Source organism: Nelumbo nucifera, chromosome 4 (assembly GCF_055504915.1).
Source record: "Nelumbo nucifera cultivar China Antique chromosome 4, China Antique-T2T, whole genome shotgun sequence".
Lineage (NCBI taxonomy): Eukaryota > Viridiplantae > Streptophyta > Magnoliopsida > Proteales > Nelumbonaceae > Nelumbo > Nelumbo nucifera.
The window spans coordinates 15587963-15606254 of NC_142652.1; the positions used below are offsets into that span (position 1 = coordinate 15587963).

General features: G+C 40.1%; 1 protein-coding gene across 1 annotated transcript; it reads right to left on the minus strand.

The window, feature by feature from the left end:
• Positions 1-6399: 6399 nt before the first annotated feature.
• Positions 6400-6831, minus strand: LOC109113943 (uncharacterized). The gene has a single exon (XM_019195893.1). The coding sequence runs from the start codon at positions 6829-6831 to the stop codon at positions 6400-6402; it is 432 nt and encodes a 143-aa protein (XP_019051438.1).
• Positions 6832-18292: the final 11461 nt, after the last annotated feature.

Genomic DNA, 18292 nt, shown 5'->3' on the forward strand with positions numbered 1-18292 from the left:
AAGGAGTTAAGTAGTTCTTTTTATCTCAAAGGTAGCTTATAGAAATAAATCAAATAGGCATATTATTGTATCTAAGCAACCATTGGTTGCCTTTGACAGTATCTTTACCTATTCCTATATTCATATTTTTCAGTTGCAGATCTTGAGCGAATAGTTGCTTCAGCAGAGCCAACTGATTCTAGCGAATTTGTTGATCAACCAGTCTTTGAAAAATACAGTGATAAAATCTCGGGCTGAGAAGCATGAGAATGTTGGTTTGAATCTAATGGGAGTCACAAGTAGTTAAAAGCTCCCATTAGCTGCCTCTGGTTTTGAAGAAAAAAATTGTTCCAACTTAATTATTTTCTGCTTCATACGTAAGATGAAAAGCTAGAGTCACTTACATTTGCATAAATGTTTAATTTCAAAGCTTGCATGATTCTTGTTTAGATTGTTTTATTAGCTAGTTTAAATAAAGGATAAATAGCTTTTTAGAATTGACTTTTACCACAATTGGTTTGTTCCATTCAATTACATTCTTGATTGTGGATAATGGATTGTTTTTATTTTATTTATGAAATCGGTTTGTGTAGCAGAAAAAAAAAAATCAATGCCTGAGAATGACTAATTCTAAAACTTGATTACAAATATTAATTCTCCTTATGCAGAATAATGTTCTGCCCATGTTTTTTATTGATTTTCAGAAGACGTTTTTTTATTGCGATTTTCAGAAAAGTGATGCCATCATGCCATATTGAGGTTCAATAATTTCTGCTCACTCTTTACTTTTTCCTTTTGTCAATGATAAAATTAAGGATCTATTTGGTTTATAGTCAAAATTAAAATCAGAATTAAAATCAGCTGGAATGGATTTTCATTCCCAATTGAGGGTTATTCCCTTCCAATCAAATGGTTGAAATTGGACTATACCATTCCAATCCTAATTCCAGATCCCTATTCCAGCTGCCAATCTGACAGTTGGGATAGGCGATGACTGATGGGCCCCACTATTAAATCTAGTAATGTACTCTTAGATTTCAGACAACTAGTTGTCAATAGAATCCCAAGGATTTCCCCTATTGGGTCATAGTAGGTTTGCTGGTACTTGGTAGAGTTGCTCAGGAAAGAATTTAGAGCCCGTGAACCTTTCCCTTCCTGTGCACGGTTCAGGCTTCAGGGCCCAAAAGGGCCTTTTTCAGCCCAAGAGGTCTTCGTCAAATGTCTAAATGGGGCCAATTATGTTATTTTTATTTGGGATTATAACTGATAAGAAAAATTTTTGGGCAAAAAATAATATCAATAAAAATAGTCTTTTTAATACAATTTCTAAAATAAAATATTTTTTAAAAAAATATATCAAAATACAGGCTACCCATAACAATATAACAGGAGTCGTTACGTGACATCCAAATAAACAAAGAAAGAATGATTAAGTAAGAAGAGAACGCCAGTCCAACAGCCAACAAGCAATGAACAAGCTTTGAGCGGATACTGAATTAGTATGGCTCCACACCAAGCGATCTGGGTTGTTTTTTTTGAGCGGCACACTGGATGATCATCTAACTTTTCGGTTGGACTCTGTAATCCGGGCCCAACCTTAACAATTAGGTCTAACAATCTGTTTGGAAAGCGGGCACTTACATATGTACATTGTACAGTGTTGATATAAGATTTAAAAATATAATACGTATGGTTTTGTATTATATATGTTTGTTTTATATTTTTATCAAACTGAGTGTAAATACAAATATAAACAATGCCAAATCTTATATATTATATTGTAAACATTGTATTTACAAACCGAGCCTAAGATTCAAGTCAGAGTTCAAGTCTGAATTGTTTTAATTCGGGCTTAGCCCATACTGAAATTTAATGTATTCGAGTTGGCCTGCCCAATTTGCACATCAGCTAAACCCAGCTCAGAGGTTAAACTGTTTTTCCCTTCAAGTCAAACAGGTTGGCCTTTGATGTCAATCATCAAAAATAAAAATAATACAAAAAAAATAGTAATCTTTTAAACGGGTTATATGTGTCAATAGTTCAATATTCCGCTAACAGATAATTGATCGATTTAACAAATAAGTCCGAAATAAGTGTTTATTTTAAAAATAAAGGCTTATTTTTTAAACCTAAATTTCCAGTTTTTTTTAAGTACTTATACAATAAGCACATATTCAATTTTTTTCTTTCAAAATTATCCCCAGTTGAATTTTAAATACCACTTATAAAATTATCCCTAGTTGAGTTTTATAAAAGTACTTTTATGAAAGTACTTTTATGGAAGTACTTTTAAGAAAATACTTTTATGAAAGCACTTTTGCAAATACGACTTTTACAAAAATACTTTTATAAAGTTCTTTCAAAAAGTACTTTCGTAAAAGTATTTTCATAAATGTGCTTTCATAAAAATACTTTCATAAAAGTGCTTTCATAAAAGTGTTTTCATAAAAATACTTTTATAAAAGCATTTTCATAAAAATATTTTTATAAAAGCGTTTTCATAAAAGTACTTTCGTAAGTGTTTTCATAAAAGTACTTTTATAAAAATATTTTTACAAAAGTGCTTTCATAAAAATATTTTTGTAAAAGTGCTTTCAAACATCCAATATAAAATAAATGCTTATTTTAAAAAATAAATGCTTACAAAAATTGGATGCCAAATACAAATAAATATTTATTTGAATAAACACTTGTTTTTAAACAATTATTCAATAAAAACTTATTTTTAATTTAAATACTCTCAAATACCACCTCGGGCGATTGATAATCAACGTGGGTTGCAAATACCACCTCGGGCGATTGATAATCAACGTGGGGAAGATGGAAGAAGTAGTTGAAAGAATAACCAAGTTTCCAATTTCTTTTCTCACGTTGATTGGGTTAAATGTAATGAGTACTTACTTGGCCTATGTGACCCGCAGTCCCGCAGAAATTTTCAGACCCAAGACCATGACTGCGACTTCTTGATGGTTCATTAAAAATTCTACGACTGTCGCTAAAAACCAAACACGAAAACAATGGGAAAATTCATAAAACAAAAGGCAAATACAAAGCGTTAATGATTTAGCTGCATGGAAAACCGTGGTCTGTGGAAACGATGGCTAGCTTTTTTGTATTTTCTTAATAGGTTCAAATGAATAGTGATTTAGGTACAGACTTTAGCCAAAGAGGTGTACAAGTTTAATTATTAGGTAGTTAGTTTTAGGTGATCATAGAGATCTGACACCCAACAACTCATTAATAAGAAATTCAAACAAGTATCCTCTATCTATGCATGCATTGCATGTATATACAGGTGTCAATTGGATTGGATTTGGTCCAATTCGATTATATTCAGTCTAATGTGAGCCCAGGTCTAATTCAATTCAATGAATACTTTAGATCATTTTAGATTGATCCAATTCAATGTTTAGACTGTTCAACCTATTTAAATTGATTTCAATCCAAATCAGATTTATTGACACCTTATTCTTACATATCTTATATCAATGAGCAAGATATTAACTTAATCCAATCTAATTTAATATAAATTTATTATAGACGAACCAGGTCCAATCTAATTTCATAAATATTTGGGACTGGATCGATTCAATCCAATAGATCGTATTGATCCATTCAATCCGTCCAAATTGACCAGTCCATTGACACCCTCACATGCAGATGCAGTTTCCTCTCTTAGTAAGATGAAATGACACATTGTGTGAAGAATCCTAAATTATATTAGTATATATATTGGTTCGAAAGAAAGAATAATAGAAGCACATGGAAGGTTGATTGAAGTATCTGTATTTGATCCAGACATCACCACGACGCGAGTGGTGATGTCTCTCTTGAACAACGAAAGATGGTGAAAAATATATTATGATCAGGATAGCTAGGGAAGTCTTTGTCTCTGAAGCAGTGTAATTATAATATCGGTAGCCTTGTCCCAACTGTCGATATCAGAGGAAATGTTTTAGATCGACGGTGTGAACAGTTCCTTTCTCCAAACAGAGTCTAAAATACCGCACCTATTAATTACTAGAAAAAAAAACCAGATGTTATGCTGTAGTACACGTAAACCCCATTGGTCCATTCGGTCCTTTGTCATCAGCTTCCATGCCTACGAAGCAAATTAAGGGTTATCTTTGATTCATTATAATGGATTGATTTCTCTCTCTCTCCTCCCCAAAGCAGTGTCAGTGTGAATGAACCTGCAAACATGATTCAATCCCGGCTATTTTTTATGCTTACCGGTCACCACCCACAAGAAAGGGCATTTTTCTATTGGGTGACGAACTAGCCCCCATCTAGATTAATTACTAAATTATGCAACAAGAAAAAACCTAAGCATTAATGTAAAGATTTCGTAGAGACCTAAATCTGCATCAACACTGATTTCTTTGCTCTTTTTCTTTGGGTATGTTTCGCACAATTTTTTTTTGAAAGAAAAGCCCGTAGGCTAATTCATTGCAACAAGTAATTCATAAATACAAAATTGAAAATTTCAGGAGGTGTAGATCAAGTCAAGGATCTACAGATATTACACCCCATTTTGGCTAAATTATGGGCCACACAATTACCTGTTACGAGGAATAAAGGAGACAAGAGAAGAAGTAAAAAGAGCACAAAAGTTCCTCGCAATCTGTGATGATGGTATGCAACCCGCCAATGTAAGAATGGTATCGAGACAGAAAAACAGAGCAAGAATTTCTCATTCGTATGCATAGTTTACATGTACAAAGATATATATATAGAGAGAGAGATACATGGACCAAGTGTTGTTTTGTTCTAGGGCTGCAATTTCATCGGCCATTGGTTGTAGGTCTTGGGTTGGTTGCTTGGTTGTAGGTCTTGGGTTCATCTTGAAGGGAAACAAGATGGGATTGGGCTTGTAAAGGAGGAAGTTGATAAATGTAGTCATAGAGATGAATAGGGACAATGGTATTGCGGCGTGGGCAGGTGATGGGTGATGATGGAGAGTCCACTGGATGATTGGTAGTGGATTCGAGTGTGTCAACGTGGTTATGTGGAAGTGGTGTTGGTGGTGTAGGATTGATGGCTTGAGTGGGTTCGGTCATAGGAGATTGGCCTGTGTGGGTTTGGTGTTGGGTAGTGTCAATGGTGGTAGGTGGGCTAGGGTAATCAAAATCGTCTAAGGGTGGTAAATGAATGATAGATGTTTTGGGTTGGATAAATAATGATCCATTCTTGAATGAGAAATGATTCTCATAAAAAATAACGTCTCTTGTGGTGAAGATTTTATGAGTTTCTAGGTTGTAAACTTTGTACCAAAGAAAAAGGTTCTTTACTGCGAGTGCTGCTGATCGAAAATGGCAAACGAGCTTGTTTGGCCTGATGGCATGTATCACAACATAACTTCAAATCAGAAATGGAGATCCCATGAATGAGAGCTAAACGATATCGAGAGGCGTGCCCCAAATGCATATGCCAAAATGAATAACTAAGGGTGGTGAACCGATGAACACTAATTGAATGACCAATGGTGGTGGAGTGGTGGAATCTGAAATGGTATAACCCATTGCGGAGCTCACTCATCCCAATCACAGTCTTGGAGAGTGGGTCCTGAAGGATGCAATAGTGTGGGAAGAAAATGGCAATGCAATTTAATTGTTGTGTAATCTTGCTTACAGACAAAAGATTGCAACGAAATGTGAGAACATACATAACATCTTGAAGGATATGTGACCCAATGGGAATGGATCCACGCAAATTTGTGCGGGTTAGTGATCCATTTAGAAGACGAATGCTTGTGGGTGTGACAGTAATAGAGGTATCAAACCAGACATCATTTGATACCATGTGGTCTGAAGCACCACTGTCAATAATCCATTCAATGACAGGAGTAGTATTCTTACCAGCTGAGATTGAGGCTGCAAAGTCAGTTGATTCTCTATTCAGGAGAGAGATCAATTGAGTGTATTGGTTCATAGTTAGGCCAACCACCGGTGAGTTCTGATTCATTGATGTATTTGTTTGGTTTGCATTATCTGTAACTATAAGAGCAGCAGATCGGGTGGTTTTACCATAGTCATCAGTTGGCGTTTTGTCATATCGACGCCGATTCCATTTTGGAGGATATCCAAAGAGAGCATAACATCGATCCTTGGTGTGGCTGTTCTTTTTGCAATGGTTACACCGGAGTTTTGGTCATGACACCCCAGTACCTTTATCCCTTGCCGTGAGTGCTACAGCTTCAGGTTGCAAAGAACGGGGAACCATCATTTGTATTATGAGGGCATAGGCCTTGTTTAAGGTAGGAAAAGGCTCAAATCCAAGAATGTTTGATCAAACCGTATTAAACGATTCGTTGAGACCCATAAAAAATTGATGGAGTCTGTCTCTGTCACGCTCCATTGAGAAAATCTTGGCAGCTCCACAAGTGCACTCAGGGTACACCATGAGAGAATTTAGTTCATCTCAAAGTGTCTTAAGTTTTGTAAAATATGCACTAACAGTGAGATCGTCTTGACGCAACAGTGCCAAGTTTCGCTTCAATTCGTATATCCGAGGAATGTTTCCTTGTGAAAAACGATCCTGGAATTCTTTCCAGATTTCTGTTGCTGTGTTGACGAATGCTACACTGTTGTAGACTTCCTTTGCTAAGGAGTTGAAGATCCACACAATGACCATTGCATTGCATTTGGTCCAAGTACTGAATTCCGCAGCACCAGCTACCGGTTTTGGCAGAGATCCATCAACAAAGACTAATTTGTTCTTTGCTTTCAGGGCATTGATGATTGCTCTTTGCCACATGGGATAATTGTCGCCGGTGAGAGGACAAGACACAAGCATCATTCCTGGTCTGTCCGAAGAAGAAAGAAAATAAGGAGAGTTGTGTTCAATCTCCATGTAAATAGCAAGAACAGTTGCAGAGAAATAGCTCAATCAAGAAAGCGTCAATCGCGGTTGAGTCAAAAGTTGCAGGGAGATGACCGGATTAAGAATCGTTGAGCAGAGCAAGCACAACTGGATCAAGAACTGCTGAGCGGAGGAAGCACAACTTGATCAAGATCCACCGAACTCAAACCAAATCAAGATTTGCAGAAAAGAAACGAGGAATGCAGAGGAAGCAAGGAGACGCGGATCGCCGCTCTGACAACATGTAAGAATGGTATCGAGACAGACAAACAGAACACGAATTTCTCATTCGTGTGTATAGTTTACATGTACAGAGAGAGGTGATGAGTCACCAATTTTGCCCACGTGGCCACGTGGCAGATTGCAGTTGTGTGCTGGTTATAACCAACCGTAGTATTCTAACAGCCAAGGAGCCTTAACGAGAGGTTCCGACAAGGAAAGGAAAGGAAAGTACAATCTTTTGTGCGTCTCCTATGAGAAAGACAAGTCTTTTGCATTCTATAAACCCGTGTGCTCAAAGTGCATGCTTTGGCCTCCGTAATTTTTGAGTCAGCGAGTGTAAGGCAAATAAGAGAGCCATAGTGGTCTCGCACGACGATACCAATACCAGAATTTCGAGTCCCATCAACTTTAAGCTAAACCTGTTTAGTAACCACCTGCCTATTTACTTACAATAACTTTACATTAGCAAAAAGTGACAACAAATCAAATATATGATCATGCCAATGAAGGGAGGTGGGCTGTTGGTGAACAATGGGTTGGTTGGATAGGTAATCTGGTATGCTCTTCTTTAAAGTGTGTCAATTCAGAAATTTGTGCTTGGGCAGCCGCTAGTACCGCGAAAGGGGATTAAAAGAAACCTGTTCCATAACCAATTTACACCGACTTATCAAACATTGACTGAAGAGATTTAACTCATTTGATGGTGTATTGGGGATTTGAAAAAACCAGTATGCCAACCATGAAATAACTGTCCAATTGTTACAACCCTCCAAATGAAATCCCAAACAAGATCCAAACCAAACCGCCCGAACTGCACAGGACAATAGAGAAATAGCTAGGTGATTCAAATCCTCTGTGTTGGACATAAATTATTCACTTTAGTTGAAAAAAAAAAAAACAGCAAGCTGACCATGAACCGGTAAATCTTGGTGCAAGCATCATCTCCATATGAAACACTAAACCCGAGGTGGTAATTCTTTTAAGTTTCCAAAAATCCTTCCACAAGACAACCATGAAGGCAAAATGTTGATTGGAAGTCATATAGCAGTTTCGGATCGGAGTAACTTCATAGCAAAATCACATGTAAAACGTCGATACTAATTTGTCATTTGTGCTGGACATGTTTTGTGGCCGTTCAAGTGCAAGTATCTGATGAGTAATTAGAGGATCAAAACGGCATTGTGCACCTTTCAATAGATATGTCCTAGACTCCAACATACTTTAGCCAAATATGGGAGTCAGAATTCTTTTTCTGATAATTCCAAAAACTATGGGAGTAATTCAGATACTTGGCTGATAAGATTTGTACCCATAGTAATTCAGAATTTATTCAAACTCTGAAGGTGGTAGATAAGTATGAGGTTGTCTTGATTTATATCCCCACCAAAAGTCACTTCCCACTGAATTAATATTTCCCGTCCAGCATGAAAAAGAAAATTAGTCTTCCAACTTTTTAGTTTGTTCTGCTATTTATTAACAAGAAATTTCCAAAGTGGTAGTTCTGCTACTCAACAATAGTAGAGGAGAGCCAAGGTAGAGCTCCTTAATTACCTGTTATAAGTGACACCCCTAATAAAGCAAGTTGCAACTGAAATACATGGACGATTTAGAGAAATTAATATCTTGACCCGAACTCCCAAAATTGGGTCAGGATAGTCCGCATCTGCAACACTTTATCATTTTTAGTAGCTTTCTTGAAATAATAAAATATCATCAGCAAAATGTAAGTGATTTACTTTTGGGCAATTTCTAGAGATCTTGAAACAACATAGAGATGTGTGGCTGCAATTCACTGCGGATAGAGAGTGGGTCGTCTAAGGCCCCTTGTCAGTTTGAAAGGATCTCCAAGATCACCACTAAGAAGTATAGAAAAGGACGCAGTGGAAAGACACATCCATGCTAATGAGCAAAAATGAGAAGAAAATCCCCAACACTACAAGATACTTAGAAGAAAAGCCCAATCCACTCGATCATAAGCCTTGGATAGGTCCAATTTCAACAAAGCTTCCATGGCGCCCGTGTAGTCGTTTCATTGTGTGGATTCAATAGCAATGATCCTATTATCAAGAATTTGGCGCTTTGGTGAAAAAGCATTTTGAAAAGGTGTAATGAGGGAATTCAATATGCTTTTTAGCTAAAACGCTATTATTTTGGCCACTACCATGTAAGAAACATTTGTTAAACCTATAAGTCGGAGATCATTGATTAAGACAAGAGTAGTATCATTTACCTCAGCAATTGTTTCTGGAGAAAGGATAACTTGTTGCATGAAATCTACCAAATTAGAACCAACCTCAGAGCAACATTGTTGATAGAAAAGAGCGTGCACTCCATCCGGCCCGAGTACTTTAAAAGGACCAATAGAGAATAAAGAACTAAGCATGCGGTCCATCTCATCCGTTATCTGAGTTGGAATAAGATTCCAATCGAAATTATCAAAATCTCAAATAATGATAAAGATTTCAGTTTCATCCGAACTCGAAGAACTAATAGCATTTTTGAGCGAAAATTTTGAAATTAAAACCTGACTAGAATAAAATATGTGTATTCTTTTTCGATAAGGAACCCACGCAAGTGGGGAAAGAGTAAGTTTATGTAATAGTGTAAATCTGGTCTGATGACACGTTGTGGGCAATGTTGGAGTTTGGAGATTAGTCTTAAGACTTAACTCACAAGGCATGGAAAAAAACATAATCGATAATTCCATATCAATTAACTGTTTAAACCTGAAAACTTAGCTTAAATTGTTAGGTGGAATAGGTTTATATATTTTGAGATGTTTCCTCCAGCAAAAGTCTATTTGATTTGATGGACAAGTAAAGACCTGACTTTAATGCTTTATAATTCCTTCTCAAAGAATTGTTCAGCTAAAAAGTTTAAGCTGTTAAATTAGGTCCCTAAATAGGTTTATATTCTCCAACATTCCACACGTAGAGTTATAGATCATGATAAAACTTTGTACACTCGTACATGTTTCTCTACTTTTTCTTTCAAACCAAACACAGCATGTATTGATCCTTTCTTTTCTTTTCTTTTCCCTATTTCAACCCCCACATCCGCATTCGATTAACATTAACTCCAAATAGTATTGTAACTGTTTGGTTAGTTGGTGTAAGATAAACCAAAACCTGCATAACTTTACAGGAAAAGAAAAAAAAAATACAATATTATTATTAAACAAAACTGTACCAATGGAGTTGGGATCTGTTGCCAACAAAATATGTTCCAACCCACTTTCAACAAGACACCCAATTTCTCACCATGAGGTTGGGATAGGGATGGCAATTTTTCTCATTTTTGTCAGATATTCTGCTTTCTCAACCTATATTGGGGTCAGGGATGGAAATTGTCTTGGTGGGGACGGGGTAGGGATGGGGATTGATAGTAATACTCACATGGGGTGGAGATTGCCCTGACTCCGATTATATATATAATTTTATTTATATTAAAATATTTTTATATTAAAAAATCATTATTATAAGTAAATTTATTTTTTAAATAGTTTTAATTTAAAAAATTTGGAGATTTGGATCCACATTAGGGAATCTATCTTCATCGGAGACTAGGGATGGAAGATCATTTTTATCCCTGACAAGGATCAGAATCAAGGTCATGGTTTTGCTTCAAAGTCGGGATTGAAGACTAAGAATACTGTCTCCACCCTGTTGCCATTCCTAAGTTGGGACCCACCATGCATGAAATGTGTGATGTTATATCATGTTGGAAGTGTATTAGAATGTAGTTTGTTGTAGAGCATCTCTAGACCGAACAAATACACAGTACATATTTCATCATTGATTTTTCAATTAGATGTCGATATCCAATGAAAGAGTGGCATGTCAAAAAATGTAATGCTAGTCAGGTTAATTGAGATTAAACTTGGCAAAAAGTTGATCCAATCATCCAATTTATTAATCAAGCAACATGATCCAACCAGCACGCTACGAAAAATAAATTGGGTTGGATCGTCGGGTCAGGTTGAGTCACGGATTGCTGTTAGGTTACCTCTTTTTCTCACCAATAAATATTTTCAAATTGGTGGGGGTTCGAATAGTTGAGTTGTTCAAATTAAACTGAATGGTTATACTCGACTTGATCGAAGACTAGCTGACTTGAATGTTGGAACCATTAAATTTTAACTTTAATATTTAAGGTTAGGGTTGTGCCTTTGCCGACCCAATCCGAGAGGACCCACAAAGTTCTGACCCGACCCAAATCCGGATCGGTCCGGTCCGATTGCCAGGTCTAATGAATGCATGGTGTCTTGCAATTACAGGCACGTGCAACGTTAGCGCAAAGTTAGCTAAGAAAAAAGTGGATAATTAACTGATAATGAATCTTTTGTGATAACATTATAAAAGTAGTGGTCGGGCCACTGAGAGACGCGCATGTGTGCGCCTCTTCAGTAATCGTAAGAGCAAAAGTACGTGACCAACTGTCACGATACAATTCTAAATTCTTAAATATGGGTCAGGGTGACTCTTGACCCTTCACTATCTTGTATCGTCAATTCGTCATCCTCATTCATCTTCATGACGTTGCGTTTAGGCTAGCTAGTACCTCTTCAATATTCATGCAGCAAACTGGAAACATCCGGTCTTCACTCTTCAATTCAACAACCACGACCGACGATTGACCAGATCATATCAACTTACTTATGTGAATGTGAACCCTTCCGTTCGTTATGCATGCTAGCCTCGTTCACACTTAACAACCTCGATTATAAATTTATAATTATATCCAGCCTTGTGGTTGTAGAGTTATAGTGGACGAATCAAGCTTTGAATTTGACTTGGTGGGCGCTTGGGGCTCACGCAATAATAACTGCCAACGGCCCACCTAGCATCCCTTTCCCTACTTTACTTAACGGTATCATTTCATTACTGAAGGAGTTGTTGCTGGATCGGGTCAACCCGTTAACTCTAGTTGGCATTGGCATAATGGCATTTGGCAAAAGCAAAACCGCTGGTAGACAATTTTCGGTTGGCTGAAGGCTGACTATGGTTTCGCCATTTTTTACCAGAAAAAAAAAAAAAAGAGGTTTGGCATTTTGGGATTTAAAGTGGAAAGGCGGCAAAAGGAAGGAATGGATCAAGGTAGTGATGAAATTGACCGAGTTTGCTGAGTCATAGCGAGAGGCAGAGAGGTGGCATCAACTGGATGAGTCGAGAAAAAATGAAGCAATTCATTCAAGAAATGTCAAGCCATGTGTGAATAAAATTAACGGGGGAGCCGAAAGCGTCGTTTTCTAGTTCTTGTCAGGAGGATAAAAGTGTTTGGGTCTCTGATTCTGATAAAATCTAAAAAGCAAAGCAATGTGTGAGTGTGACTTGTGAACAATATTTCAACTCTGGACCGGCGGCGTCTTTTTTAATTTTTAATTTTTTTAACATTTTTTTAGCTTAACACACGAGATCGACGATAATCAGCACTTGCACAAGGCTTGGTGTAGTTGGTGTTAGGCGGGCTCCATGCGATGAGTAAAAGTGTGCCTCTCAAAATTGATTAAAATTATGATAAAGCTACATTGTATGATTGTGTTTGTGGGATTTCTCATATCTCATCTCCCATTATCCATATCCAAATCCAATTATAGGTATGGCTTTTTATGTTGTCTAGGTGTTCCAAATTAAGCACATAATTAAATAGTCCTGTTAATTAGATGAGACTGAGGTGAAAAGATGAAGCCATATATTGAGATATGCAATTAGGAGAAAGGCCAGGAGTTATTTTTCGAGTAGGTAATTTAATTCTTAAGTCACTGGGATCGAGAAGGATGTGATCAGGTTGAGTAGGTTGAAATAGCATTGGTCTGGGCCAAAGAGATAATGCAAAAAACTATTCAAAGAATATAGTTCTAAAAGGTCCCTTATCTTGAATAGGGAGTACCTATTTATAGTTGGGTGCATGTGTCCCAAATGAATAGGGCTTCTAGGATTGTTGAGATGAGGGTGTCTGCCAAGGTCTTTAGGAGGTTTCCTCTTTCTCGGCAGAGTCTGTTTCCTTGTCCATGTGGGACACTCCTTCTTAATCGTGCTTTTCCGTTAAGCGTGGCGTCAAAGTGGCTTGAAGTGCAGCGTCGAATCGATACTGTTGATTTGATTTCATTTGGACCATTGGTTGCCTTTATAGAAAGGGGGTAGGTGAGTCATTTCACTTTGTCATTTGGGAAGAGTTTGTGCCTTAGAGTTCGGCTGACGTCCCTTGCTTGATATCTCAGGTGTCATAAACTTCTTTTTTCTTTGGTAAGATGTCTTCCACTATGTCTTCCCTGTCTTCCCTTTCCATTGGGTATACTTTGGGGGATGAGAGTGAGGGTAGTCCTTGGCGCGAGGCAACCGAGGTTAGGGCACCGGAGACCAATGCCAATGTGGCTGAGGTTGGTGAGGAGGGTGACGCTAAGGTCCAAGAAATTGGTGCCCGGGAGACTGGTGCCAACGAAGCGGTTGAAGCAGATGTGGAGTTGAAAGAGCAAGCCCTCGAGAGGGGATTTGAGAATCGGTTTGCCTTGGCTTTGTGTAGCCTTTCTCTAGGCAACCCGGTTTAAATTCGAGAAGTGTATCACATTCCTGAGGAGTACGAACTGAGGTGTCTTGGGATCGGGGAGAGGGCCACTTCGGCCCGTCCTAGGGAGATTTGTGTGTATGTCCATAGTTTGATTGCTAGTCTTAGGTTCCCTTTAGATCCCGGGTAGTGGCCAACCCGAGGTGGTATTGGGTCTTGCCTCTTTAGTTGATGTCGAACTCGTTTCGGTACTTGGTTGGGCTGCTCTACTACTGTACTCTTAAGGATATTGAGATTACCTTGCCGATGTTTAGATACATTCTCCACTTGAAGAAGCACAAGTAGGGGTACTACTACCTATTGGACAGGCCAAACACCAAGGTGCTCATTGGGGCTTCTTCTTCCATTAGCACTAGAAAGAAGGTTTCTTCTTTGTGAAGTGCCGAGGAGGTTGGCCGTTCTCCCTCATCATGTCCGTTCCAAGGACCAAGAATAAGGGTTCTTCCTAGGTTGAGTTGTCAAATGAGAAGACAACTATTGTGAGGAGGATAGTGCGGGTGCACTTCAGGGAGTACACGTGGTCCCGATTGCTGACCTTGGTTGGGCTGATGTGCCCTTTAGCCAAGCAATCCCAGCCCGGTCTGTGGGCTGCACAGTCTCCATTTTTTTGTGAGCCTGCCTTCACTTGGTTTTAACTCTGTAGTGATTTGTGCAGATTCGGACATGGATGGTGCTAAGGAGAGAGCTCGACATATGTGAGTCGTGACCATGAGGAAGGCATAGGAGGATAGGACCTTGGGCACGCAGCCCGGGGCCGTGGAGCTTCAATACCATTTGATAGATTGCAACCTCGATAGGGGAAGAGGCTAAGGTTGACAGAGGAAGTCATGGTGGTTGACTCCGAGGAGGCCACAACTTGGCTCAAGCGGTCTTCGTTACAGAGGGATGATGCTACAAAATATGCTTCAGTTGAGGGCTCGGTCGGTGTGTACGTGCCACAATGGTCAATTCAGTCGGAGAATACCCTTGAGACAAAGGGGGTGATCGAACAGCTTGCCCGGAGTGTGATGCTCTCTAGTATTAGGAAGGAAGCCAATAGCCACACTAGCAACTTCCTGGAGAGCGTGACTCTCCATCATATCATGGCGGTAAGTTTGGCTTTACTTATTTTTCCTTGTTTCTCTTTTCTTTTGTACTAACTATTCGGTGCCCCGTAGTCGATTTGTTTAGTCGTTGGCCTTGTCGCCTCCGCGGGTTGTGGTGATTTTATTAGTTGTGAGAGATCAAGAACACCTAGTTGAAGGCGGAGTTGGCTGAGTTGAAGCGCGACATCGAGGAGAGGGATGGCACCATCCGCAATCTGAAGGGTCACGTCCATGATCTCAAAGAGGCACGGGAGGTGCTGAGGAAGGGGCTCGAGGAGGCCGAGGCGAAGATAGCTCGGGTGAAAAGAGGAGGGCATCGTTGAGTATAAAGCTTTGGAGGCTCATCAAAACGAGCTGAATGACTATGCTACCAACTCTTGGCAGGAGGGACTTTCTCTCTATCAGCGGCGGGATATGCGTTAGTCTCGGAGGTGGCTAGTGGCGTTCAGGAGTTCGGCCTATTCAATACCGAAGAGCCTAACCACAAAGATGTTGTCGTCGCCGATGCCTAGGAGCGTGTTGAGGACCCCTTAGTGGAAAATTAATGTGCTATCTCTTCCCTTTTTTTTTGTTCATTATACACAACTTGGTATGCTGAGCTTATAATGATTGTATCAACTTTTTCATTAATGGAAGTTTGGTCTTTTTGTTGAGCACGTTGTGTTGTTTTTTCCTTCTTTTTCTAAGTTGTTGCACTTGGGAATTAGGTTGCTCGGTAGGGACCATAGGCCGTGCTTCTGTACTTGCTCTTAGGCTAGTTGGGGTTTCAAACTTGACGCTGTTGTAGGGGTCTTTGGCTCCCTCATGTTGGCCGAGGTCTTGGACTTGATGCTAGATGGTTGGGGTCTTTGACTTCCTGGCCTTGGTCTCATATTGGCTGAGGTGTTCAGCCTTTGCTGGCAGAGGTCTTTGGCTTTGTGGCCTCGGTCTCATATTGGCTAAGGTCTTCGGCTTTATGGCCTCGGTCTTACGCTAATCGAGGTCTTTGGCTCTGATTTTTTCTGACCGAGCTCTTTGGCTTAGTGGCCTCGGTCTTATGATGGTCGAGGTCTTTGGCTCTGATTTTCATCGGCCGAGGTCTTTGACTTAGTGGCCTTGGCCTTATGCTGGCTGAGGTGCTTCCAAGCTCTCAACATTGTCAGGGAACTCGATGGCACATGGTCTTAGAGAGTTTCACGCTCTTTGACTTGGCTAGCCATGGTCTTCGGTTAGTTCTACTCCAACTGCGAGTCGGGAGGGTGCGCAGAGTTCAGCTCGACTATGTGTCATTTATGCTTGAAGAAAATTCTTTATTTATTGAATTTGTACAGGCTAGTTGTCTTTAGTGCTCGGCGTCGTTTGTCATCCGTACATATTATCGTGGCACTCCAGCTCCTCGGAGTAGGTCTTCTGCTCCTAGTTTCCCCCTTTAAGGGTCGTCCCATCTGAGATGATGGCGATGACCCTATCCGGGTGAGCTCGAGCTAGGGGCTCTTTGATATTGATGAACCCACGAAGGTATTCGTATCGGACGAGGTCTTCCATGTGGTGGTGAAGCTCATTGCAACTCTTAGTGTCGTGGTCGTGGTCTCAGTGGAAATCGCAATACTTGTCTCGATTTTTCTTGTTGCCATGGGTTTTCATCTTCTCGGGCCACTTGACGAAGCTGTGGTCGTGGTTTTGCATTAGTATGTCAGCCTGTAGAGCGTTGAGTGGTGTGAAGTTGTGATACGTTGGTGGCGGGGTCCTTAGTCTATGGTCAGATCGAAAATCTTACCTCTTGGCATCTTGGTTCGATCTTCGGCTATTGTGGTCTTTGTGCTTTCGGTTGTGTTGGTCTTCATCCTCCTTGCACAACACTTGAGATTCTTTAGTGTTCAAATACTTTTGTGCATGCTTCATGAGCGTGGTCATGTTGGGTGGAGGGTTCTTTTGCAAAGAGAAGCTGAACATTGAGGAGTGCATGCCACTCATGATAGCGGTCACAGCCACCAACTGGTCTAGATTCCGAACTTGAAGGTCTTTGACATTGAACCTCACCAAGTATTCCTTCATGGTCTCTCCTTTCCTTTGTCATACATGCATGAGGTTGGTCGACGTCTTCCAGTGCCTTTTGCTGACGGTGAACTATGCCAAGAATTGTGTCCAATTGTTCCCAGGAGGATATCGACTATTGTAGAAGGAAGGCGTAGTAGGTTTTGGCGACTGTAGAGGGTGGTGATGAAGGCATTGCACATGAGACCTTTGGAAGAGCAGTGCAACATCATTATTGCCTTAAACCCTTTAATATGGTTGTTTGGATCCAAGGCTTCATCGCACTTCTCGAACCGAGGAGGTCGCCATCCGGCTGGGGGAAGCTTGTTGATGATCTCTTTGACGAAGACGGGCTCTTTTGCAGGCTGCTAACCATGATGTTGCTCTATTGGTCAGGCTATCGGAGGGGCCGCGTTGCGATCTGCTTGGTTGCGTTCCAAATCGACCAATCATTGTCGTAGGTCCCTGATATCGGCATCCCTTTCTACCGGTGCCACATTGATGGATTTCTCTGCTTTCGGAGCTACCTGTTGATTTCGAATTGAGTTGGATTCGACTATCGAGATTGGGGGTTGTTGTACATGCTGGCCAAGTCGTTCTCGCACCAGATTCTTTGTGTAAGAACGATGTGATTTACTATGGGCGTCATGCACACAAGGCGGGGATGGATGCATGGCACCTTTTGGAGTCCTTGATGCGAGGATCGGCTGTGGTAAGTGCTTGTGCGGTAGGGCGAGTGGGTTGGGGGTGTGCACCAGTTGTTCTAGTGTCTCCATCATGGTGAGGATGCGGTCAACTTTCTGCTGCATGGCAAGGAACTGTACGGGGTCGACTGGTGCCTGGTACTAGGGCTCCCAAGGCAGGGAGTTGCGAAGTAAGTGGGATTCTCGAGATGAGGAACGAGCTCCGGAGTGGTCGGATGTATTTTTAGGCATGGTTGCTTTTAGTGCACAGAAAGGGGTTTGAGAAATGACTTTTTGTACGTTTTCCACAGACGACACTAATCTGATGTTGTTCAATCCGAGGTGTTTCAAACCGAGGACACAATCAAATAGTCCTGCCAACTGGATGAGGTCGAGGTGGAAGGGTGAAGGCATGCACCGAAATCTGCAATTGGAAAAAGGTCAGAGGCCTAAGGAGTTGTTCCTCGAGTAGGTACTCCGATGCTTAAGTCAGTGGAATCAAAAAGGATGTGGCCAAAAAGGTATTTAAATTGTGGTTCTAAAAAATCTCATACCTCGAACGAAAAATTCTATTTATAGTTGGATGTCCGTATCATATATAAATAAGACTTTCGGGGTTGTCTAGATAAGGGTATCTACGGAAACTCTCAATTTCTTCTTCCCTAATATGTGCAAGACACTTCTTCTTAATTATGATTTTTAATTACACGTGGAGATAGTAACGCGTACCCTTTTCATCGCTGGATGGGGGTCCACTTTTGACTTGATGGGTTTATGATTATCATCAACCAATGAGTAATAATTCCATCCATTTATCCTTACCTGGTATGTGTATGTTGCGGAGAAGTGGCGGTTCATCAGATTTAACAATTAATAGTAGCTGGC

What these genes read in the sequence shown, in the direction of transcription:
- LOC109113943 (XM_019195893.1), bottom strand. Translation starts at nt 6,831, where the DNA reads ATGGAGATTGAACACAACTCTCCTTATTTTCTTTCTTCTTCGGACAGA.